General features: G+C 41.6%; 1 protein-coding gene across 5 annotated transcripts in view; it reads right to left on the reverse strand.

Moving 5' to 3' along the window:
• Positions 1-24788, reverse strand: part of col11a1a (collagen, type XI, alpha 1a) — a 91065-nt gene that overhangs the window by 25162 nt on the left and 41115 nt on the right. For all 5 annotated transcript variants that reach the window (XM_055881445.1, XM_055881444.1, XM_055881448.1 and 2 more), the window contains 25 exons: positions 24662-24715; positions 23972-24025; positions 23581-23634; positions 23379-23432; positions 21732-21785; positions 21587-21631; positions 20865-20918; positions 20704-20748; positions 19618-19671; positions 12419-12463; positions 11998-12051; positions 10431-10475; positions 10215-10268; positions 10072-10116; positions 8334-8387; positions 8102-8209; positions 7846-7899; positions 6343-6396; positions 5947-5991; positions 5686-5739; positions 5277-5321; positions 4609-4662; positions 3753-3806; positions 573-626; positions 249-356 (listed from right to left, as the gene is read on the reverse strand). In XM_055881445.1, coding sequence (XP_055737420.1) covers positions 249-356; positions 573-626; positions 3753-3806; positions 4609-4662; positions 5277-5321; positions 5686-5739; positions 5947-5991; positions 6343-6396; positions 7846-7899; positions 8102-8209; positions 8334-8387; positions 10072-10116; positions 10215-10268; positions 10431-10475; positions 11998-12051; positions 12419-12463; positions 19618-19671; positions 20704-20748; positions 20865-20918; positions 21587-21631; positions 21732-21785; positions 23379-23432; positions 23581-23634; positions 23972-24025; positions 24662-24715 — 1395 coding nt within the window. The remainder of the gene's footprint in view (positions 1-248; positions 357-572; positions 627-3752; positions 3807-4608; positions 4663-5276; positions 5322-5685; positions 5740-5946; positions 5992-6342; positions 6397-7845; positions 7900-8101; positions 8210-8333; positions 8388-10071; positions 10117-10214; positions 10269-10430; positions 10476-11997; positions 12052-12418; positions 12464-19617; positions 19672-20703; positions 20749-20864; positions 20919-21586; positions 21632-21731; positions 21786-23378; positions 23433-23580; positions 23635-23971; positions 24026-24661; positions 24716-24788) is intronic.

The following is a 24788-nucleotide window of genomic DNA, read 5'->3' on the forward strand; positions in this document are numbered from 1 at the left end:
TGTATTGCCCATTGGGATGCATGGGAATTCAACCCCTCCACAACCCTCTGCTGACTTCACCAGGTGCCTGACAAAACAGTACTTTCCCATATACATCCTGGACCGAAAAAATGTGTTCAGTGGAGATTCTTCGTTGAGCATGTTTCAGTCCAGGACTAGGCATAATGGTCAGGGCACTAGAGTTAACAACTGGTGGGCTGTCGAGTTATGAGTTTACTCCAGTGAGGTGGGTCTTTAGGGGCGCGTACCTTGGCTCCCTCTTTGCCAGCAGAGCCAGGAAGACCCTGCTCTCCGGGTGGACCTGGGGGTCCAGGGTGGCCTCTCTCACCGATGGGACCGGTCTCTCCTGTGGGACCCTGTTAGGAATTGAAGAAAACAAATATGTTGAGGGCTTATGGGTAGAGGCATGAGACAAACTCTGCATGAGACAAACTCTACCATAACAGATCCTTGGATAATTCAATTATGTCACAAACTACTAAGATACTGTATCACATTTGGTAGTGGATGAGATGAGATGTTTAATGTCTAAGGATGTTCTTTGTACATTTAGTTCCATGATAGTTCCCTACCTGAGGACCAACAACTCCCCCTGGGCCGGGTGGACCTGTCTTTCCTTGGAATCCCTGTGGACACGAACAACATATCAATCACATTGAAAAGTCTTCCAAACCAACTGGATCTCAATCAATGTAATCACGTCCTCCAATCTTGCTATTGATGTCATCCTTCCACAAATTATGATTTGAGTCGATGGACATAGTGGAGTCAGTGTTGTCAGTATCCCAATCAACAAGGCAACCACTGAATGTATTATGTTGACGAGTGTTAGTGGATGATGATGGTGTGTTCAAGACAACTGGGAACTCAGGGAAAAACAAGCTCCGACTGGGAAAAATCGGGACGTCAGTGATCATCAGGTCGGAGAAGTCGGAGCTCTAGGTTGATGCCTGAGTTTCCGACGCGTAAATTCGAGTTGGATGACCATGTAAGATTTGTCCCAGTCGGAGCTCATTCCCAGTTGTCTTGAATGCACCATGTATCTTCGTAATGGATCCTAAAGTAGAGGCACTCTATGGTTGCATTCGACTGGTTCATTACTGTGTGCATGGCACATGAAAACACATGAATTATGGAAATATACAATGATATAGTTTATGTTGTGCCCCATTTGTTTATTCTTTATATTTGTTTATTTCCATGTTCTCATATTTAGGATGTAACTTTAGATGGCCATGTAAATAAATGCTACATTTAGTAGTAGATATTTATCATAGAGATGTATTCCACTGACTTACCACCTCACCACCAAGTGGCAAGATAAAGTATCACATGACCACAAGGTCAAAGGTGATGACCTTTCACCCAGGGATCATTGCTGCAATAACAAGGTTAGGTGGCAGAAGAGAAGAAAGCAGACTAAACACAGACACCAGGAAGCAGTTACACATAATAAACCTAATCCTGGACTAAAAAGCTATTTCAATAGAGATTCTCCATCGAGCATGTTTATTAGTCCAGAACTAGGCTAAATCTGTGTCTAGGAAACCGGCTAAGAAAGTATTATTCTTAAGATACAGAACAATACCAATGAGATCACCAACTCCTGTCACAGTAAGGATTTCATCTGAGTCTCCAAAAAGGAGATAGATCTTAAACTATGATCTCAATAACTGAAGTGGCCTTGATGTTAATCGGTCAGACATCAAGCACAGTAATGGAGTCAGGTGTGAAATCCATCAGCTGTCTTTTTCATTCCGATCAGATGAAAGACGGTGTGAAAAACTTCATTGATTTCCCTCGAATGAAGCAAGGTCTACATGAATGCATTTGTTGTTGCATTCATGCCTATGATGCCAACTCCAGACATCACAGACTGACTGAGTGGACACTGTAACAGCAGATTCAATGACCATAGAGCTACATGAAACAACCTACAGACATCAAACATAAAAGGGAGGAAGGGACTCAAGGGAGATACATTGATTACGCCACACAAAAATGCAACAAAGAATCACAGATAGCTGACGCCAGTCATGTCACTTTTAATGTATATTGGAGTAGCTACACTTGTTCTGGGAATAGAAATGTGCTGTAGTCTAGCCAGTGGTATTCTATTGTTAGGATATTTTTTGTGCAAAACCTTTTCAGCTGTAGCTCATTCATAAGTCAAATGTTTGATGACTTCTCATGGACTCATTATCTTGTGGCAGAGTGATTCATGATTGGGTATTGTTTGGAAAAGATTCAGACAGCTTTTTTACAACCTGGCCTGAATAAGAGATCTTTATATGCACTGAACGCTTCGTCAGACTCTGCTATGCTGTGTGGATGGATCCGTGCCCACTGCCTAGGGCCTAGAACATTTTATTACTATGATCAATTCTGCTATTGGCCGCTCCCTCAGCCTGTTTACCAGGTAATAAATCCAGTGGTGTAAACATCTTAATGAAGATACTTATCGATGTCATTTCAAGAGGAGCCAGAGGGGTGGGGGGGGGGGGGTTGGGGGGGTGCCAGTCCCCCAGCTAATGTGTCACTTAGAAGGGGGACAAATGGAGAAGAAAACTTGAACGATCGGGGATGCTCCCTGCTCCGTGGAGCTTTTAGCTTCTTTTAGTGCCCTGTGAGGATAATCGGATTGAGGAGGGATGAATGCAGATCTTGCTGAATAAACTCACTAAAACTGGTAGGATATGCAGAGAGATGAGGCTTAGTGCATTATTCCTGCTGGGTTTATCATGTTAGGGTAATTCCTTCCTGTGTTCCATGCTGATATTATCTAATGTTTGTTAAAATACAGATTCAGTCTATTCAACTGTAACTTAGTCCATTTAAGGCCTGCAACACAGATGAGTGATCAGATAGACTGGCTGTCTGGCGGTATTTACCATTTCCCCCAACGACCTGGGAAGATAGACAGACTAGACCCTCTGGCTGCATTTAGACAGCCTTGTGTCTGAGTGTGTGTCAGGGACTCAGGGGTAGTCTAGTCTCTGAGCTCAGGATGTGTTTCGCTCCATCAAATACAGTATGTCTGTCTCTATCTTCAACATTACATAAAGACATCCTAATGAAGGCTCTGGCCCAGAGAGGGAACAGAGAAAGGTACAGAGAGAAAGAGAGAGACAGAAAGACAGCGTCAAAGAAAGACAGAGAGAGACAGAGAGACAAAGAGAGGGAGAGAGAGAGAGAAAGAGAGAGACAGAGAGAGACAGAGAGAAAGAGAGAGAGACAGATACAGAGAGAGAGGCACACACAGAGGGAGACACAGAGAGAGAGACAGAGAGAGACAGAAAGAGAGAGAGACAGGGAGAGAGAAAGAGAGAGAGAGAGCGAGAGAGAGAGAGAGAGAGAGAGAGAGAGAGAGAGAGAGAGAGAGAGAGAGAGAGAGAGAGAGAGAGAGAGAGAGAGAGAGAGAGAGAGAGAACCAGACCAGGGAGATTCAGTTCAAGTCTCTCTCTCTCTCACTAAATATATCAGGTAAACCAGAGAAGAAGGCCTGTCTGTGTGTCTAAGACAATAGTGAGCTGTCCAACACAGGCTTCTTGGTGCTATAAAAGCATGCAGACTTGAGGAGACAAATCCATCCAGGTGTGAAAAATTAGACTATTCGGAGTGTTTCCCACCCCGAGAGAGCAGGGGCAGTCTTATGTTTCCACACCTGGCAGGAATTGTCTGTCCAAGCCGACTGGCCCGGTGTGCCCAGGTGTGTGACAGCTCTAACGAGGGGCGCGGTCAGGAACACTCACCGTCTCTCCTCGCTGACCAGGGTGGCCGGGCAGCCCATCCTTTCCAGGTGGTCCCTAGGAATGACACAGAGAACGTAGACTCTATCAATGACAACTACACGAACGAGGGGGAAACCTTGCGCACATCTAACAGTATATTCTCATAGTAATTGTGGTGGATTGACCAAAAGTAATCTGTTTTATTGTTCAATGACAAATACATGGACATATATCAGAGTGGAAGTCTTTTTAAACTATAAGAACACACTAGCCTTCCTACAAAATAATGGCCTGCAAACAGGAAACAGAACTATCGGCAAAGGTTAAATCAAACTAATCAATAGGAGGAAATGAACACTTGTCTTCTGGCTATAGGATGTTGAAAAACAGGGTTCTGCTTCAATAACAGTAATGATTACTACACCCAATCAGTGATACAGCCAAATACATAGCCCACACTATTGCATTCCAAATTGCTTTCCTTTAATTACCGAAGTGGGCTAAATCAGAGTCATACAGAGTGATTCTTGGTAGTCTTAAACAAATCTACTTTGAAGCAAAAGTATACAACTCACACACATGGTTATGGGCTTAAAGAAAGAAGACACCTGTACCATGTCAGAGTTGAAATATATTAAATGTTGAGTGTGCATCCCAATATTACACTTTATATACAACAGAAGACTGAAATATAACAAACCTGTTTGGCATACTGTACAAACACTAGATTTTCTACATTTAAAAAAGAATAATGTTTATCAATTATGACATTCTAAAAACTAGAAATAACAATCCACGTGTGAGGTCACTGGTCAGTTGACTGCAGGAGAGGGTCACCTCAGAAATATGACTATGGTGCTGGTGAGAGGATACTTACAGGGGGGCCCTTTGGTCCTGAGAACCCGACGGGGCCCTGGGGTCCTTGAGGTCCCTGGAATAAACAGAACGGTAATCAGACAATGGAAGAGTGAAGACAGTCTTTGAGTCTCAGCAATGAGACACTCCTATTGTAGTGGGGCAGAACATCTGCCCGGACAACCATAAGTTGTGTTAGCCTCAGAGACGATACAGCTGCCTGATGTGGCTGAGTGGGCATGGCTTGGTGTGCTTTGGTGTGGTCGGGAGTGGCTGGGCATGGCTTGGTGTGGTTGGGTGTGGCTGGTTGGGTGTGGCTGTGTGGCTGGCCGTGAGTGACGAGAGAGGGACAGATATGTAGATAAATAGAGAGAGAGGGATAGAGATATGGAACAACTACAGCAAAACCACTAAAAAAAGAGTACCCAGATTGGGCCTTGCCTCCAACAGTGACCACCTAGTGATCATTAATCAATAAATGCTTCCTTTCTTCCTGTGGTTATCACCACCAGTCCAGGTCAGGCCTCCCACTCTTTACTCCAACCCCACCACTATGTCAGACAGGCAGTCATCGTTAACTGCTTAACTGCTTCTTACTCCAAGCCATTTCCCATTTCATTGTCCATGGGTCAGCCCCATACCCCGGCCCATAACCCCTCCCCGTCGGAAGCAGTGGCTGATGGGACTTACTCTCTCGCCAGGCGGGCCAGGTGGACCATCATTGCCCGCCGTGCCCTGAAAAACACAAGACAGAAAATCAGCATCAGATGTTCTACTGCTACCAGACAACACAGTGATCACACATCATGCTTAGAGGTATTAGCAGTTACACCGCTACATGTGGATTACCAATGTCATTACCCCTATGGTGTAAGGTCTTTCTATGAGTTGTCAAGTGGGACTTGTCTTTGAGACCTCTTTGCTGAGGAATGTGATTGCTTTTCTAGAGTGTGTTGTTTTGTAATCTTACATATTTATATTATGTGGTATTTGTAATGTGTGTATTTGCAGGAAAAGGGACATTGGTCTCAATGGGACTCCCTGCTAAAATAAAGGTGAAATAAAAAATGGAATAAGAAAAGATGGAGAGGGTAGTTACCTTAGGGCCTGGCTTGCCTGTAGGACCTCTAGCACCCCGACCCCCTCGTGGACCCTGGGAGACCGGAGATGACAGACACACAGCTCAGAACACGGACTGATCCAAGATCAGGTAAGACTATACAGTCCAGTCCAGTACAGTACCGCAGTCTCATACATGTGACAAGAGTTAAGACACAAAAATACAAATGTATTCATTCATTAACTAAATAAATCTTTAATTCATTCTCAGTGCTATGTGGTAAAATGGAGGAGAACATACCGTTGGACCTCTTTGCCCCCTTGGACCGGGTTTGCCCGCCACGCCCTTTTGAAGAACAGAGAAGAAGACATTTATTTAAACAGAAACCAACTCAAGGTCAATCCATCCTAAACTTCCTCAGTAAGTTGTTTTCAAAGTTACTCTCCAGGTCTGTGTAAAAAACTCTAGGTGAACATGATGTTCTATTCAAGGCTGCGAGGGGAATGGGAGTCACTGAGAACAAACAATAGTTTCAGCATCTTTTTCTTCTCTTCCACATTGATTCTTGGAGGTTGTATTTTATGCAAACTCATCACACAAATGCTTTTGTAATGGGAATCAATGTCCTTTGTGTAGTGTTATGATGCAGTGTGTGTGAGTTCCATACAGAAACAGGGACGGGACTATTTATCTTACCCTGGCTCCTTTCTCTCCGTTGGCCCCTGGGAAGCCCGGGAAGCCGCTGGAACCCTGCGGATCAACAAGGCAGGAAGGAGAGAAATCAGGATATCCATGTTAATAAGTAATGGTTTCAGAAGGTTTTGCTTTCACTTGTTGTTGTTGACTGTCAACCTCTATTATTACGTGAGAGACAGAGAGCTGCATCAGACATGGACTCTGTACCCAGCACTGTGCCGTGGGAAAACAGACGACACAGAGGAGAGAATACTCCTCAGCTGAACAATCACAAGCTCATCACTATCAGAATAATACGCTAGAAACACGGCGCGTATGGAGAACAGGAAATATTATACGACAATGTGACAAGACACACGCATGCATGCACACACACACACACACACACACACACACACACACACTTCCTTTGTCTGCGAAGACTTCAAAAATCATGATGGGTTTGTAAAGATCCTTTGTGAAAACATCTAATTTAACAGATCAGAGGAGGGCGAACATGGAACAGACACCAAACAACAACAAACGAAAACCATTGAGTTACAAGTTAACAAGTTACAAAAAAAGACAATCACTTAATATGAAGACAGTCTGATTTCTAATCATGGTGTTTTGTTGTGTATGTGGGATTCAAAATCATCTTAGCCTTGTACTTCAGTCCTGGTATTCGTAAAAGTATTCAAACATGACATCAACCTAATGGTTTACTCTCCCATTTCAAAGCTGTAGCTATACTGTTTTCTTGGCCCCATTTCACAAAGTCATGATGCAATCTGAAGCTCAACATAATGCAATCGAAATAGATGGGGCCAAACATTCAGAGTTTGATGGACTACCAACCTCTCACTATATAACTGCCATATCTCTAAACTCAGTGGCCGTTTTTTCAGACGCCCATGGCATCGCTTCAACAGTTCACTTTATAAAAATACTACTTTTGGCAGCTCTCAGGCATAAATTAGCCCTACAGTCTATTAGATATCATCTCACAGAATGCCACATAATCTTCCAGCATAATGTTAGTAATCTTTTAATCCATATTACAGTGGATTACTGAACAGCAGATTGCTGGATGTGATGGGTAAGGAATTAGAAGAAGGACATGTATTCCCTGTTAGGGGATATGTTATGATGCTGGTGGCAAAATCTATCTACCTGTGTTTGAGTTGTACATAACTGTAAGGGACATTGCCCATCATCTAGGTCTCTGAGGACACAACATGGCTTCTTAGTATCTGTTTCTAATATGAATGCTGTGTGAAAGCAGTATCTACAGTACCGCCATATTGGATCATTATTACCTATTGAAAGACAGATCTGTCAATGAGCCAACTCTGGTAAAATGTCCCTGGATGTTGTTTAGTGAACAACCTTGTCTGTTTAACATCAGGTTACTCCTTCCTAACCGTGTGGTGGGTCATGTGCTGGATATTGGTGGATGTTGTTCATTTCAGTTGTCCCCACACAGAGAAGTCCTCACAATCACTGTGGTGATTGTTTACGTACCTTTGGACCTTGTCTTCCTGGGTAGCCGGGTAATCCTGGAACACCCAGTTTTCCCTGGAGACAACAGAAAAGTCTTGCTGAATGAGCACAATGTATTGGTAAACAGTTGTACTAGCTCAAAATGAATTCAAGTATTTCCACAGGCTTCAGGGATATGGTACTAACAACAGATTCACCTTACAGTACAAAGAGGGATATGCTGTTAACAACAGTTTGACCTTACAAGACAAAGAGAAGGTGTGAATGAAGATGTTACCTTCTCTCCAGCAGCACCCATGGGGCCAGACTCTCCGTTGGGCCCTGCTCGGCCCTTGGGGCCCTCAGGTCCGTCCTCCCCGCGGGGCCCAAGCACACCAAGCTCACCCTGAACAAACCCAACACACACTAGGTAAGGTATTGTACCATCACTGTGGTCTATGGTGTATAGTGTACCATACACATACAATTATGGGTGAATCAGTATCTACACATATGAGTCGTCAACTCACCCTGTCACCTTTGAGACCCATGTCTCCCTTGAACCCAGGGAAACCGTCCTCACCCTAAAATAAGAGTGAAAAATATGAACAGGGTTACTTGGGTTAAGTTGATTTGTAGGAAACTGAATGTTGCTGTTGTTTTTCACCGTGTAAGAGATCAGTGGAATTCAGTATGCCTTGAGCTTGTACCTGCATTATTCAATTCAAATTATTTCAATGGTAGAGTATCTGTGGACACATATTTATTTTAAAATACTTGTTGTTTTAATTGAAAATAGTCAATCTAAATGGATACGGCCTAAATCTTTCCATAGGCTATAAAATAGAGAACCTCATCTGCTTCACATGTGCAGCCGCTCTGTATGCAGTGCAGACTACTGCCATCTGCTGGCCAAAGAGGAGAATCTTACTGCATGTGCATTGTTTCAAGTTTCAGTTTCAAGTTTTAATGTCGAATGCACAAGCATAGCTCTAACCCCAACAATATAGTCATCAATAACAATGTAATACAACAAATAACAAGGTAGAACAAAAACACACAAGATATAAAAATAAGAAATACGCAGAATACAATAAAGTAAGTAAGCATACTACAGGGTCAGGGTAATTGGAGCGCAAGAAACACTTGTCTTTTATTATACAGGTCCTATAGGGAGCTACTGCATTACAAAAACATGATGGACGAGCAAACACACAGTAGAAACATCTATCACTCAAATATTTAAGTGGACAATATATGATGCTGTAAAATACATGTTGTTGAAGTATAGTGTAGGCTACTTCAGACAATATTTGGCTGCTGTACAATGTACACTTGTTAACTCCCTGCACACGCTGTAAAAGTTTCGCCCTAGATCAAATTCTTATTGTGTCAATTCATGGCAGCCATGAAATAGTTAACAAGAGAATAAGAAAACCTTTCTCAGTCTCTCTCATCTTTCACTCTGTGTTCTTTGTCTCTCACTGTCTATTTTTCTCTGTAGCTCCCTGAGACCCTGTGTGCAGTCTGTCACTTGTCTGTGTCTTTTCTCATCCTAATACATAATGCAGTGTGTGTGTGTGTGTGCGTGTGTGCGTGCGTGCGTGCGTGCGTGCGTGCGTGTGTGTGTGTGTGCGTGTGTGTGTGTGCACCCAGACAAGCCCTCACCTCTTGGATGGGGGGGCATTCATTTTCTATTCAGAACAAACAATACCTTCCTCAAGGTTTTGGGATTACATTAAACCCTAACTTTAACATAAATTAACATAAAACTTAAACATAAATTATTCAGTAATAACACTGACATCCATGGTGTTACTGATGTAAAAACAACATTAATATTAGATCTGTGTCATGCTCTTGGTCTTGAATTAGTATAATATAGATTGGGGCAGTGTGGACATTTTGGACCGCATAAGGACTTTGTGACTGAACATTGTGACAGAACTTTGAGTTGAACTCATTGGAAGGATGGAAAGTCCTAGTTATCACAACATGGACTTCTTTGGGGCGGCAGGTAGCCTAGTGGTTAGAGTGTTGTGCCAGTAACCGCAAAGTTGCAAGATCAAATCCCCGAGCTGACAAGGTAAAAATCTGTTGTTCTGCCCCTGAACAAGGCAGTTAACCCACTGTTCCTAGGCCGTCATTGAAAATAAGAATGTGTTCTTAACTGACTTGCCTAGTTAAATAAAGGTAAAATTAAAAAAATATATATATAATTACACACAATGGCAGCGATATGAAGCATCAAATGAGGAGAATCTTTACCTTCTCTCCCTTTCCACCCTTCAGTCCACGAACACCGTCAGCACCCTAGTATACAGACAGGAAACAGACCACAGTTCTCAACACAAACTCTACCACCATGAGGAAGTTTCTGAACGTCACCTTGGTGAGCTCCACCACCGTACCTTGACACCACGAGGACCAGGATAACCAATAGGACCCTGGGGACCTGACTGGCCCTGGAGGAGGACAGAGAGAACAATTGATCCATTAGTCTCTCAACACGAGACATGGCATAAACCGTTTCAACTACTCTTTTGTTGTTTCATATTCAAAAAAAGAACATATCAATCAGCCAATCAATCATATGCTACTAAAATGTAAATGTTAATTGTACTTACTAAAGCTCCCTTCTCACCAGGTGGGCCCTCTTTACCAGGATGACCCTGTAAGAGAAGAACGAACACAAATGACTTAGATACAGTAACAGTTGGTAGCTCTCACCAAGCAATGAACACCAAAGTTTGATTTTATGCAACACATACATCAAACATTTCTAGTTTGATTCTATGGAATTGCTCAGTGCATCAGAAAGTTCTAGAAGGCCTCAGTGTTAGTGTATTAGCAGATTAGCGGCCTGCCTGTCTGGTCGTGGCGGTGGTGGTTGTGTAAACTGATGAGTGACAGAAGCTTTAACAGAGATTAGGTCTAGGCTCAGTCTTACTGTCTGACTGACTGACTGTTTACTTTACACCAGTCAGACCTTTTACTTGCACACCTGGCACTAATTAAACACGTCGGAGTGCAGAAGGCTGTGAATCAGTCGGATTTAGGCTGCCTTCCTCTCAGCTTCCCAGCCTCTCCCTGATACACACTGCAGCAGATCAGCTAGAGCCAGGCTAACAGACCACTGAGGGAGATTTAGGCTGCCTTCCTCTCAGCTTCCCAGCCTCTCCCTGATACACACTGCAGCAGATCAGCTAGAGCCAGGCTAACAGACCACTGAGGGAGATTTAGGCTGCCTTCCTCTCAGCTTCCCAGCCTCTCCCTGATACACACTGCAGCAGATCAGCTAGAGCCAGGCTAACAGACCACTGAGGGAGATTTAGGCTGCCTTCCTCTCAGCTTCCCAGCCTCTCCCTGATACACACTGCAGCAGATCAGCTAGAGCCAGGCTAACAGACCACTGAGGGAGAGGGAAATACTAGTACAGGCCGTAGAAAAATGCATTCTGACTTGCCTGATATTAACTTAGGAACTTTTTTTGTGTGAGGGGGGAGCCAGGTGTATAATGTGGTGTTATTCTCCATTTATTCTATGTTTTTATGTATTTATGTGGATGCAGCAGCCCTCTCTAATGTTCAAGTCAATAAAATATATCATATTACACGAAGTTGGGAGAGAGTAACAGACAGGATAATTGGTCAATGTTGTGGCTTAATGGATCGTAGTTGTTGTGGAAGGGAGAGATGTTTGGGGCACGCTACACTTTACAAACTGTGCTTTACTTCCTCATTTTGTGTGACAGCACATGAGATCGTTCAACCAATCTCGTTTGCTAGCAAACTAATTCCCACGGTCATCATAAATCTCCCTTTAATGACTAAGTGTAAGTCGCTCTGGATAAGAGCATCTGCTAATTAACTCAAATGTCAATGTAAATGTACAAAGGCCCTGGGGCAAGCTAATCCTACTGTATATACTACAGTGTGTGGAATGTATATCTTCGGATACGGATATGTAGTGGTACCTGTGGGCTGCTATGTTAAAGCAAACGATGGCAGTCAACATTTCATTCCACCATCACAATATAGATCTTGACTAGTTACACTGCTTCTCAACAGTGTGTTGACTGTCACGGGTACTTGTGGCTTGTCTGAGGGCAATGGATGAGTGAATAGTCTGACAGGAGGGAAGGAGTGTGAGACTGAGCGAGAGGTGTAAACAGGATGACAGAATAGCACGTACAGGAGGTCCATCTGACCCGGGTAAACCAGCCAACCCCGACCTGCCCTGAGGTCCCTGTAAACAGAGACAGAAGGAGAGAAAAACACAGCATGGGTCAAAGGTCAAAACAACACTTTAACGACCTCCAGGACATAGTCAGTTCACCTCTGAGAAACACAACATACATCTGAAAATAATTTGGATCGGTCACAGATCAGCTATTAGGTGCAATCTTTAACGTTTTGTGTAGACACTTGTATAAAGGGGGCTTACATTCAGTGCATTGAAAACCCTTCAGTGCAGTACTATGGTGAATAAGCACACTACATTTACATCCAACAGATCACACACTTTTACACTTTGTCTTTTGGGCCACTCACAAACACGGCCCTTTCAGGCCAATTCTGTTGACAGAGGAGTGAAGAGCAGAGCTTCAACTTACTTTTTCACCAGGCGGTCCGATGGGACCTTGAGGACCAGGAAGACCCTGCAGGACGGAAGCAGACCGACAGTTTCAGAGTTTGTTGCCATAGCGACACACACACACACACACACACACACACACACACACACACACACACACACACACACACACACACACACACACACACACACACACACACACACACACACACACACACACACACACACACACACACACACACACACACACACACAGGCTAGCTGGGGTCATGGAGGGGGAATGGGGACTCAGTAGAAGGTGCTAACTGACATGCAAGGGTAAGAATAGTGGGACTGTATTCATTCTTGAGCGTGTGCGTGCACGTGTGTGTGTGTGTATTTGTGCCCACGTGAGTGTGAATGTGTGTGTGTGTTTGTGTGTGGCAGAGAGAGTAATCTGAGGCTGTGCTGCAGCTCAGGGAGCTTGCTCCTACAGGTGTGTCTCTCTCTGCAGGCATTCCACAGACATGAATGAGATGCTTTCACCGCTTCCCTCAACCCCCCCAGAAAACCCAGGAAAATATTCCAAGAAAATCTCTCTGTGTGTGCTCTCTTTACCTCCAGGGAGAGAGAGGGGGAGAGGAAGTGGGGATGGGAAGAGGAAGGTAGGAGGGGAGGGGGGAAGCAGAAGAGGATAGAGGCAGAATTCAACTAATCCCAAAATGTGATGTAAATAATCATCAGAGAGCAGTATATTTCCATAAGCTCCTGATATAATACCTCATTACAGTGAGAATATTATCTAACACTTTTTTTTTTAGACATTACACACACAAATAAAAACGAGTGATTCATGTGGGTACTGAGAGTCAATAGCAACATCAACCCTTTTTGAAACATTTGTACATGTACGTTTATATGTATATATTTGGTCTGTGAAGACCATGACATTGTCTGTAATGTCTGTGACACTATTGTCTGTAATGTCTGTGACACTATTGTCTGTAATGTCTGTGACACTATTGTCTGTAATGTCTGTGACACTATTGTCTGTAATGTCTGTGACACTATTGTCTGTAATGTCTGTGACACTATTGTCTGTAATGTCTGTGACACTATTGTCTGTAATGTCTGTGACACTATTGTCTGTAATGTCTGTGACACTATTGTCTGTAATGTCTGTGACACTATTGTCTGTAATGTCTGTGACACTATTGTCTGTAATGTCTGTGACACTATTGCCTGTAATGTCTGTGACACTATTGTCTGTAATGTCTGTGACACTATTGTCTGTAATGTCTGTGACACTATTGTCTGTATGGTCTGTGATGTCTGTGATATTGAATGTGATAATATCTGTGTTACTGTCTAGGATGTCTGTCATGTCCAGGATATTATCATGTCTGTAATATCTGGGATACTATCATGTCTGTAATGTCTGGGATATTATCATGTCTGTAATGTCTGGGGTACTATCATGTCTGTAATGTCTGTAATGTCTGGGATACTATCATGTCTGTAATATCTGGGATATTATCATGTCTGTAATGTCTGTAATGTCTGGGATACTATCATGTCTGAAATGTCTGGGATATTATCATGTCTGTAATGCCTGTAGTGTCTGTAATGTCTGGGGTACTATCATGTCCGTAATGTCTGTAATGTCTGGGATATTATCATGTCTGTAATATTATCATGTCTGTAATGTCTGTAATGCCTGGGATACTATCATGTCTGTAATGTCTGTAATGTCTGGGATACTATCATGTCTGTAATGTCTGTAATGTCTGGGATACTATCATGTCTGTAATGTCTGTAATGTCTGAGATACTATCATGTCTGTAATGTCTGTAATGTCTGGGATACTATCATGTCTGTAATGTATGGGATATTATCATGTCTGTAATGTCTGTAGTGTCTGTAATGCCTGGGATATTATCATGTCTGTAATGTCTGTAATGTCTGGGATATTATCATGTCTGTAATGGATGTAATGTCTGGGATATTATCATGTCTGTAATGTCTGAGATACTATCATGTATGTAATGTCTGAGATATTATCATGTCTGTAATGTCTGTAATGTCTGTAATGTCTGAGATATTATCATGTCTGTAATGTCTGTAGTGTCTGGGATATTATCATGTCTGTAATGTCTGGGATATTATCATGTCTGTAATGCCTGGGATATTATCATGTCTGTAATGTCTGTAATGTCTGGGATATTATCATGTCTGTAATGTCTGTAATGTCTGGGATATTATCATGTCTGTAATGTATGTAATGTCTGGGAAATTATCATGTCTGTAATGTCTGTAATGTCTGGGATATTATCATGTCTGTAATGCCTGTAATGTCTGGGATACTATCATGTCTGTAATGTCTGTAATGTCTGGGATACTATCATGTCTGTAATGCCTGTAACGTCTGGGATACTATCATGTCTGTAATGTCTGGGATATTATCATGTCTGTAATGTCTGGGATATTATCATGTCTGTAATGTCTGTAGTGTCTGGGATATTATCATGTCTGTAATGTCTGGGATACTATCATGTCTGTAATGTCTGTAATGTCTGGGATATTATCATGTCTGTAATGTCTGTAATGCCTGGGATATTATCATGTCTGTAATGTCTGTAGTGTCTGTAATGTCTGGGATACTATCATGTCTGTAATGTCTGTAGTGTCTGGGATATTATCATGTCTGTAATGTCTGGGATACTATCATGTCTGTAATGTCTGTAATGTCTGGGATATTATCATGTCTGTAATGTCTGGGATATTATCATGTCTGTAATGTCTGGGATATTATCATGTCTGGAGTGTCTGTAATGTCTGGGATATTATCATGTCTGTAATGTCTGTAATGTCTGGGATATTATCATGTCTGTAATGTCTGTAATATCTGGGATATTATCATGTCTGTAATGTCTGTAATGTCTGGGATATTATCATGTCTGTAATGTCTGGGATATTATCATGTCTGTAATGCCTGTAATATCTGGGATATTATCATGTCTGTAATGTCTGTAATGTCTGGGATATTATCATGTCTGTAATGTCTGGGATATTATCATGTCTGTAATGTCTGTAATGTCTGGGATATTATCATGTCTGTAATGCCTGGGATATTATCATGTCTGGAGTGTCTGTAATGTCTGGGATATTATCATGTCTGTAATGTCTGTAATGCCTGGGATATTATCATGTCTGGAGTGTCTGTAATGTCTGGGATATTACCATTTCTGTAATGTCTGTAATGCCTGGGATATTATCATGTCTGGAGTGTCTGTAATGTCTGGGATATTACCATTTCTGTAATGTCTGTAATGTCTGGGATATTATCATGTCTGTAATGTCTGTAATGTCTGGGATATTATCATGTCTGTAATGTCTGTAATGTCTGGGATACTATTATGTCTGTAAAGTCTGGGATACTATCATGTATGTAATGTCTGGGATATTATCATGTCTGTAATGTCTGTAATATCTGGGATACTATCATGTCTGTAATGTCTGGGATATTATCATGTCTGTAATGTCTGTAATGTCTGGGATATTATCATGTCTGTAATGTCTGTAATATCTGTAATGTCTGGGATACTATCATGTCTGTAGTGTCTGTAGTGTCTGGGGTACTCTCATGTCTGTAATGTCTGTAATGTCTGGGATATTATCATGTCTGTAGTGTCTGTAATGTCTGGGATATTATCATGTCTATAATGTCTGGGATATTATCATGTCTGTAATGTCTGGGATATTATCATGTCTGTAATGTCTGTAATGTCTGGGGTACTATCATGTCTGTAATGTCTGGGGTACTATCATGTCTGTAATGTCTGGGATATTATCATGTCTGTAATGTCTGTAATGTCTGGGATACTATCATGTCTGTAATGTCTGGGATATTATCATGTCTGTAATGTCTGGGATATTATCATGTCTGTAATGTCTGGGATACTATCATGTATGTAATATCTGGGATATTATCATGTCTGTAATGTCTGGGATACTATCATGTATGTAATATCTGGGATATTATCATGTCTGTAATGTCTGGGATACTATCATGTATGTAATATCTGAGATATTATCATGTATGTAATATCTGTAATGTCTGGGATACTATCATGTATGCAATGTCTGTAATGTCTGGGATACTATCATGTATGTAATGTCTGGGATACTATCATGTATGTAATGTCTGTAATGTCTGGGATACTATCATGTCTGTAATGTCTGTAATGTCTGGGATACTATCATGTCTGTAATGTCTGGGATACTATCATGTATGTAATATCTGTAATGTCTGGGATACTATCATGTATGCAATGTCTGTAATGTCTGGGATACTATCATGTATGTAATGTCTGGGATACTATCATGTATGTAATGTCTGGGATACTATCATGTATGTAATGTCTGTAATGTCTGGGATACTATCATGTATGTAATATCTGGGATATTATCATGTCTGTAATGTCTGTAATGTCTGGGATACTATCATGTCTGTAATGTCTGTAATGTCTGGGATACTAGCATGTCTGTAATGTCTGTAATGTCTGGGATACTATCATGTCTGTAATGTCTGTAGTGTCTGGGATATTATCATGTCTGTAATGTCTGGGATATTATCATGTCTGTAATGTCTGTAATGTCTGTAATGTCTGTAGTGTCTGTAATGTCTGGGATATTATCATGTCTGTAATGTCTGTAATGTCTGTAGTGTCTGGGATATTATCATGTCTGTAATGTCTGTAGTGTCTGGGATATTATCATGTCTGTAATGTCTGTAATGTCTGTAGTGTCTGGGATATTATCATGTCTGTAATGTCTGTAGTGTCTGGGATACTATCATGTATGTATTTCTGGGATTCTATCATGTATGTAATGTCTGGGATATTATCATGTCTGTAATGTCTGTAATGTCTGGGATATTATCATGTCTGTAATGTCTGTAATGTCTGTAATGTCTGAGATATTATCATGTCTGTAATGTCTGTAATGTCTGGGATACTATCATGTCTGTAATGTCTGTAGTGTCTGGGATATTATCATGTCTGTAATGTCTGGGATATTATCATGTCTGTAATGTCTGTATTGTCTGGGATATTATCATGTCTGTAATGTCTGTAGTGTCTGGGATATTATCATGTCTGTAATGTCTGGGATACTATCATGTCTGTAATGTCTGTAATGTCTGGGATACTATCATGTCTGTAATGCCTGTAATGTCTGGGATACTATCATGTCTGTAATGTCTTGGATACTATCATGTCTGTAATGTCTTGGATACTATCATGTATGTAGTGTCTGTAATGTCTGGGATACTATCATATCTGTAATGTCTGGGATACTATCATGTCTGTAATGTCTGGGATACTATCATGTCTGTAATGTCTTGGATACTATCATGTATGTAGTGTCTGTAATGTCTGGGATACTATCATGTATGTAGTGTCTGTAATGTCTGGGATACTATCATGTATGTAGTGTCTGTAATGTCTGGGATACTATCATGTCTGTAATGTCTGGGATACTATCATGTCTGTAATGTCTGTAATGTCTGGGATACTATCATGTATGTAATGTCTGGGATTCTATCATGTATGTAATGTCTGGGATATTATCATGTCTGTAATGTCTGTAATGTCTGGGATATTATCATGTCTGTAATGTCTGCAATGTCTGTAATGTCTGAGATATTATCATGTCTGTAATGACTGTAATGTCTGGGATACTATCATGTCTGTAATTTCTGTAGTGTCTGGGATATTATCATGTCTGTAATGTCTGGGATACTATCATGTCTGTAATGTCTGTAATGTCTGGGATACTATCATGTCTGTAATGTCTGTAATGTCTGGGATACTATCATGTCTGTAATGCCTGTAATGTCTGGGATACTATCATGTCTGTAATGTCTTGGATACTATCATGTCTGTAATGTCTTGGATACTATCATGTATGTAGTGTCTGTAATGTCTGGGATACTATCATGTCTGTAATGTCTGGGATACTATCATGTCTGTAATGTCTGTAATGTCTGGGATACTATCATGTCTGTAATGTCTTGGATACTATCATGTATGTAGTGTCTGTAATGTCTGGGATACTATCATGTCTGTAATGTCTGGGATACTATCATGTCTGTAATGTCTGTAATGTCTGGGATACTATCATGTATGTAATGTCTAGGATACTATCATGTATGTAATGTCTGGGATATTATCATGTCTGTAATGTCTGGGATATTATCATGTCTGTAATGTCTGGGATATTATCATGTCTGTAATGTCTGTAATGTCTGTAATGTCTGAGATATTATCATATCTGTAATGTCTGTAATGTCTGTAATGTCTGAGATATTATCATGTCTGTAATGTCTGTAATGTCTGGGACACTATCATGTCTGTAATGTCTGGGATATTATCATGTCTGTAGTGTCTGTAATGTCTGGGATATTATCATGTCTGTAATGTCTGTAATGTCTGTAATGTCTGAGATATTATCATGTCTGTATTGTCTGTAATGTCTGGGATACTATCATGTCTGTAATGTCTGTGATATTATCATGTCTGTATTGTCTGTAATGTCTGTAATGTCTGAGATATTATCATGTCTGTATTGTCTGTAATGTCTGGGATACTATCATGTCTGTAATGTCTGTAATGTCTGAGATACTATCATGTCTGTAATGTCTGTAATGTCTGAGATATTATCATGTCTGTAATGTCTGTAATGTCTGGGATATTATCATGTCTGTATTGTCTGTAATGTCTGAGATATTATCATGTCTGTAATGTCTGTAATGTCTGAGATATTATCATGTCTGTAATGTCTGTAATGTCTGGGATACTATCATGTCTGTAATGTCTGTAATGTCTGAGATATTATCATGTCTGTAATGTCTGTAATGTCTGGGATATTATCATGTCTGCAATGTCTGTAATGTCTGAGATACTATCATGTCTGTAATGTCTGTAATGTCTGGGATATTATCATGTCTGTAATGTCTGAGATATTATCATGTCTGTAATGTCTGTAATGTCTGAGATATTATCATGTCTGTAATGTCTGTAATGTCTGGGATACTATCATGTCTGTAATGTCTGTAATGTCTGAGATACTATCATGTCTGTAATGTCTGTAATGTCTGGGATACTATCATGTCTGTAATGTCTGTAATGTCTGAGATATTATCATGTCTGTAATGTCTGTAATGTCTGAGATACTCACTTGTGTCCCTGGGATCCCCTGCTGACCCGGAGGTCCTGGCTCTCCTTGAGGTCCCTAAACAAAGACAGACAGATACGATCAATCTCACATGACAATGAGCTAAGAGCAGAGCACGGCACAGTAGTCCTTATGTGAAGTAACCGGTGCCCACGCACATTGACTCTGTATCTCTACACTCTGTATATAGCCTCGCTACTGTTATTTTACTGCTGCTCTTTAATTGTTTGTTACTTTTATTTTTATTTCAACTTTTTTTTTTTTAACACTTAAGGTTTTTACTACCTACACCTGTTGTATTCGGTGCGTGTGACAAAAAACAATTTGATATGATTTGAAGTATATGTGTATATTTTACTAAGAAGATGGAGACGTTTGAGGAGATGTTTGAGGGTCTACTCTCAATACGTTTGGGACTGAAGAAAAATCAATCAATCAATCAAATTGATTTATAAAGCCCGGTTAACATCAGTCGAAGCCACAAAGTGCATCTGGTTTAAATAGTAGAGAAATAGTTGACCTTGGAAAGAACTGTTGTATACACTGAAGAAACGGATAGTTCTGGACCAAACAAGCAACTGTAACGGGCTTTCTGTTGCTACTCTGACCTGTAGGATTGCTGTTGTTGAAGTTCGTCCTAAGCACTGATTTAGGACCAGATTACCTTTCCCAAATCCTATCATTAACCATTAGAAGGTTATCTTTCAAAACTGACCTAGATCAGTGCTTAGGGGCAATATCACCCTTCTCCGATGTGCTACATTGAGAGGCCCCAGCGGGCAGTCATTCTGAAACACATAGAGAAGTCACTGCCTGGCCTACAGTGTGAACGATGTCGCTCCTCCCAGTGCTCACAAACACACAGTTTGACCATTGACCTCTACAGCTGTGAAGTTTAAAATAGTGTTGGAACCTAGCCCAAACAACCTATCCTAAACACTGACACACTGTAGTAGACTACACTCCTCTCTGGTGACAAATAACGTATTGGTCAAGCTTATACAAACACTATATAAACCAGTTCTGGTTCCATCAGAGTGGGTGTTTTAGTTTCGTATCTGTGTGAGATAACGTTATGAGTGTTCATACCATGTTTCCTTTGGGACCGTGTGGCCCGTCCACTCCAGCAACACCCTGTGGGAATACAAACATTCAGATGAGTAGGAACTTCTTCTTCAATGTTGTAATATACAGGAGGATACCACAGTGACAACTCCATCATAGGAAAGTATGTGTTAAGTGCTACTTACAGGCTGTCCAGTCGGACCGGGTGGACCGCGGGGCCCAAGCAGACCTCTAGGACCCTAGAGACAGAGAGACAGAGAGAGAGAGAGACAGAGAGACAGAGAGAGAGAGAGAGAGAGAGAGAGAGAGAGAGAGAGAGAGAGAGAGAGAGAGAGAGAGAGAGAGTTTCAGGATCACACAAAGATGGTGGATAAAAGAAAATAGTTCACTCAAGCCATTTACCATTGTAAAAAATATTCAATGTTCCTGTCTGGGGGCATTCCCTCTTTCACCTGGGCATGCTTTCCCCCGTGAGCTCACGGTTCCTTCATAATACTGTATCTGGAATGCTCAAGTGAGATAGAGAACCGCTGCCTATGGTCTACCTATTGTCCCTTCTCCGCTTGCCTCACTAGTTCCACCCCGCCTACACCAAATACCATTTGCGTTTGAAATGTCTCAGTCTGGGGAACCCAATAAGTAGCCCAGAGCCTGGGCTCAGGATCACAGAAAACAATGTTTAAGTCATCTGTAGAACAAATGCCCAATTAAGAAACCCTGCCCCCAATGGACTCATATGAATCATACATAAAATAACTGATACAGAAGTAGTCATGCTGTCAACCAGAGGAGATAGTAGGTCATAACAGGGTGGTTGAATACTTGTATTACTCAAATACCGTTGTGAAGTTACACTGTAGGGTCCTATTTATCAAACCTAATAGCAATTCAGTGGACGCTCTCTTACGCTCTCTCCAGCCAACCCCCTTGGCCCGATCTCTCCATCCTCGCCCTGCACAGAAAGGAAAAACAGTTAGTTTACACAGTAAGGACGGAGGGATGTAAATGATGAGGAGGAGTGAGAGGATGATGAAGGGGGAGAGGATACTCACTCTCTGTCCATCCTCTCCAGGGGCTCCAGGTGGTCCCAGTGGTCCTGTCTCCCCCTATGGGAGAGGGGGGGGGTATAGAGGGAGAGAGAGAGAGAGAGAGAGAGAGAGAGAGAGAGAGAGAGAGAGAGAGAGAGAGAGAGAGAGAGAGATGTGTGCTATTATTATAAAAGAAGATTGGGCCAGGCCAGCTGTAGACTTGAAGCCACTCACAACCTCTTATTTACGTCAGACAGGCTGGCTGTGCTGGCTGGCTGGCTGACTGGCTGACTCTGTTGTTACCTTGATGTTATCCAGGCCAGGATTAGCAACCGCACGCCCAGGCTGGAAATATCTGAGGCCTCCTAATATCTGTCTCCATCTTTGTCCCTTCTCTCTGTTTCTCTACCTCTGCAGCCCAAGCTCCTATTTAGCCTGGTGGGGGACTTGTGTGGCTTGCCTCTTCTAAGGGCCCTCCAAGCAGACAGTACAGAACAAGACTGGCACTGGGAGTTCTGTATATGCACGTTGCCTGGCTATGTGTCTGGTGAGTAACAATATGGAAGAGATCGATATAAGAGGATCAATGTGTCCAAGGTATTTGTCCAACTCTAAGTCTAAATAATGCTAACATTATTTAGTGATTTTTAAATGACCACTTCAAAGCCATTCAGATTAGCTCTACAATAATACAATAATATATATCATTCAGCATTTCATTTTCTGAATGAAGAACTTAGCTGATTGTATTATATCGCACATACAAAAACTCAAGACAGATTAATTCAGTAGTAACACCCACAAGCTAACGTCGCCAAAAATGTCAAAGACATTTTAAAACTTCCAAAACCCCTGGTATTTCCAAAATCCCCTGTTCAGAGCCTAATAGCGTTGGCATTTTGTTTTAAGCCAATTTGGTTTTATCAAATAGGGCAACAGTGTTTTTACCCATAAGCCTATAAACGTCCAAGGCCATTTGTTTCTCAGACCAACACTAGTCTATTGTTCAATGATAGTCATCCAGTATGTACCCCCTTGATCACCTGCTGTGCTAAATCTCACTGTAATTTACCTCAGATCCTCTGGAATGAGTGATAATATTAGACAGAAAAGACCAGTGTTTTTGGAACATACTGTATTGTTGGCCATACTACGACCCATTTTCTCTCTCTTTCACTATTTGTTCAAGCGGGTCGGCGGGTTGAAGAGTGAAGGTGACCTCAAATCAGACCCTCAATCTAAGGATAGGAACTGGAAGTCATGTTTTGTAGAGGGAGAGAATAGGGAGATCCTGATCATTTTATGTCTGCTTCATGGGTCATTTCCCTGAGATAGTATGCAGGCTCTCAACTGCCTAAGGTACAGATGTAGGATCTTCATTTGAGCCAGTTTGCTACAGCAGGAAAATAATCCTGCAGCAAAAACATATTTTAATTGTTATGTGGATTATAATTAATGGACATTTTTGTAGGGGATGATACATTTTTTGTAAGGAAAATGTCAAACTTCAAAAGCCTTTTTAAACCTGAAATACAGTTTTAGTTGTCCTGCATTGCAGGAAAGTTCTCCTGTACCAGGGTGATCAAATCAAGATCCTACATCTGTATTCCCATTTAGGAAGAGGTGAACATGCAGGAGCTTGTGACTTTGTGGTGACGTTACTATACTCACCCTGTGTCCCTTCTCACCAGGCAGACCGGGCAGGCCATCAAAGCCTCTGTCACCCTGTGGAGAAACAATGTGACAATGACCACCGAGTCCCAAGATGACACAGACATCATCCTGCATAAGTTTACAACACAGTATTGTGATCAAAACAGAACAGTCACACTTGACAGAGACAAGTGACTAGTAGACAGAGGTCCTCGTGTACCTTAGAGCCTGACTCTCCAGGCATTCCTCGGGCGCCATCGGCTCCGCCACGACCCTACAAGAGAGAGGGAGAGAGAGAGAGAGATAGGCTAAACATGGTAACATCAGGACCAATCAGGCCATGACATCTACCTGGAAATTCAGCTACAGACAATTATGTCATCCACTGCCAGGTTGTCTTTTTTGGTTATTTTAACTGGATTTTAGCACATATCAGACATCTGTTTTTGATTCATTAGGATAAACCTCTCAGATCTCACACGGCACACACACACACACACACACACACACACACACACACACACACACACACACACACACACACACACACACACACACACACACACACACACACACATAAGCGCTGGATGAGGGTCACTCAGTTCACTTACCCTCTTGCCAGATTTGCCTATTTGTCCTGCAGACCCTTGGACTCCCCTGGGGCCCTGTGAATAACAAGTGATGATGGTCAGTTTCTAGTCAGCTAGAGAAAATTAACTGTATAGGTATACAGTAGTGAAAGGTGTAGGTATAGGTAACTGTAGGTTAGATATTGAGGTATTGGTAACTACAGTGAGGTATTGGTAACTGTAGCGAGGTACTGGTAACTGTAATGAGGTATGGGTAACTGTAGTGAGGTACTGGTAACTGTAGTGAGGTACTGGTAAACGTAGTGAGGTACTGGTAACTGCAGAGAGGTACTGGTAATTGTAACGAGGTAATGATAACTGTAGTGAGGTATGGGTAACTGTAGTGAGGTATGGGTAACTGTATTGGGGTATGGGTAAATGTAGTGAGGTATAGGTAACTGTAAAGAGGTACTGGAAACTGTAGTGAGGTACTGGTAAACGTAGTGAGGTACTGGTAACTGCAGAGAGGTACTGGTAATTGTAATGAGGTAATGATAACTGTAGTGAGGTATGGGTAACTGTAGTGAGGTATGGGTAACTGTAGTGAAATATGGGTAACTGTGGTGAGGGATTGGTAACTGTAGTGAAGTATAGATAACTGTAGTGAGGTATAGTGTAGAGTATCACTGTGAGTGTGTTAAGTAGTCTACAGGTATATGTTTAACCTCTCACCTGAGGACCAGGGTCTCCACTATCACCTTTAAGTCCAGCAGAACCAGGAACACCCTGAGATAGAGATGGACCAGTGAGAAACACGGACACAAACCTTAAGTCAGTCAGGCTTGACCATAACTCCACA

The sequence above is a fragment of the Salvelinus fontinalis genome, chromosome 25 (genome assembly GCF_029448725.1).
Source record: "Salvelinus fontinalis isolate EN_2023a chromosome 25, ASM2944872v1, whole genome shotgun sequence".
NCBI lineage: Eukaryota > Metazoa > Chordata > Actinopteri > Salmoniformes > Salmonidae > Salvelinus > Salvelinus fontinalis.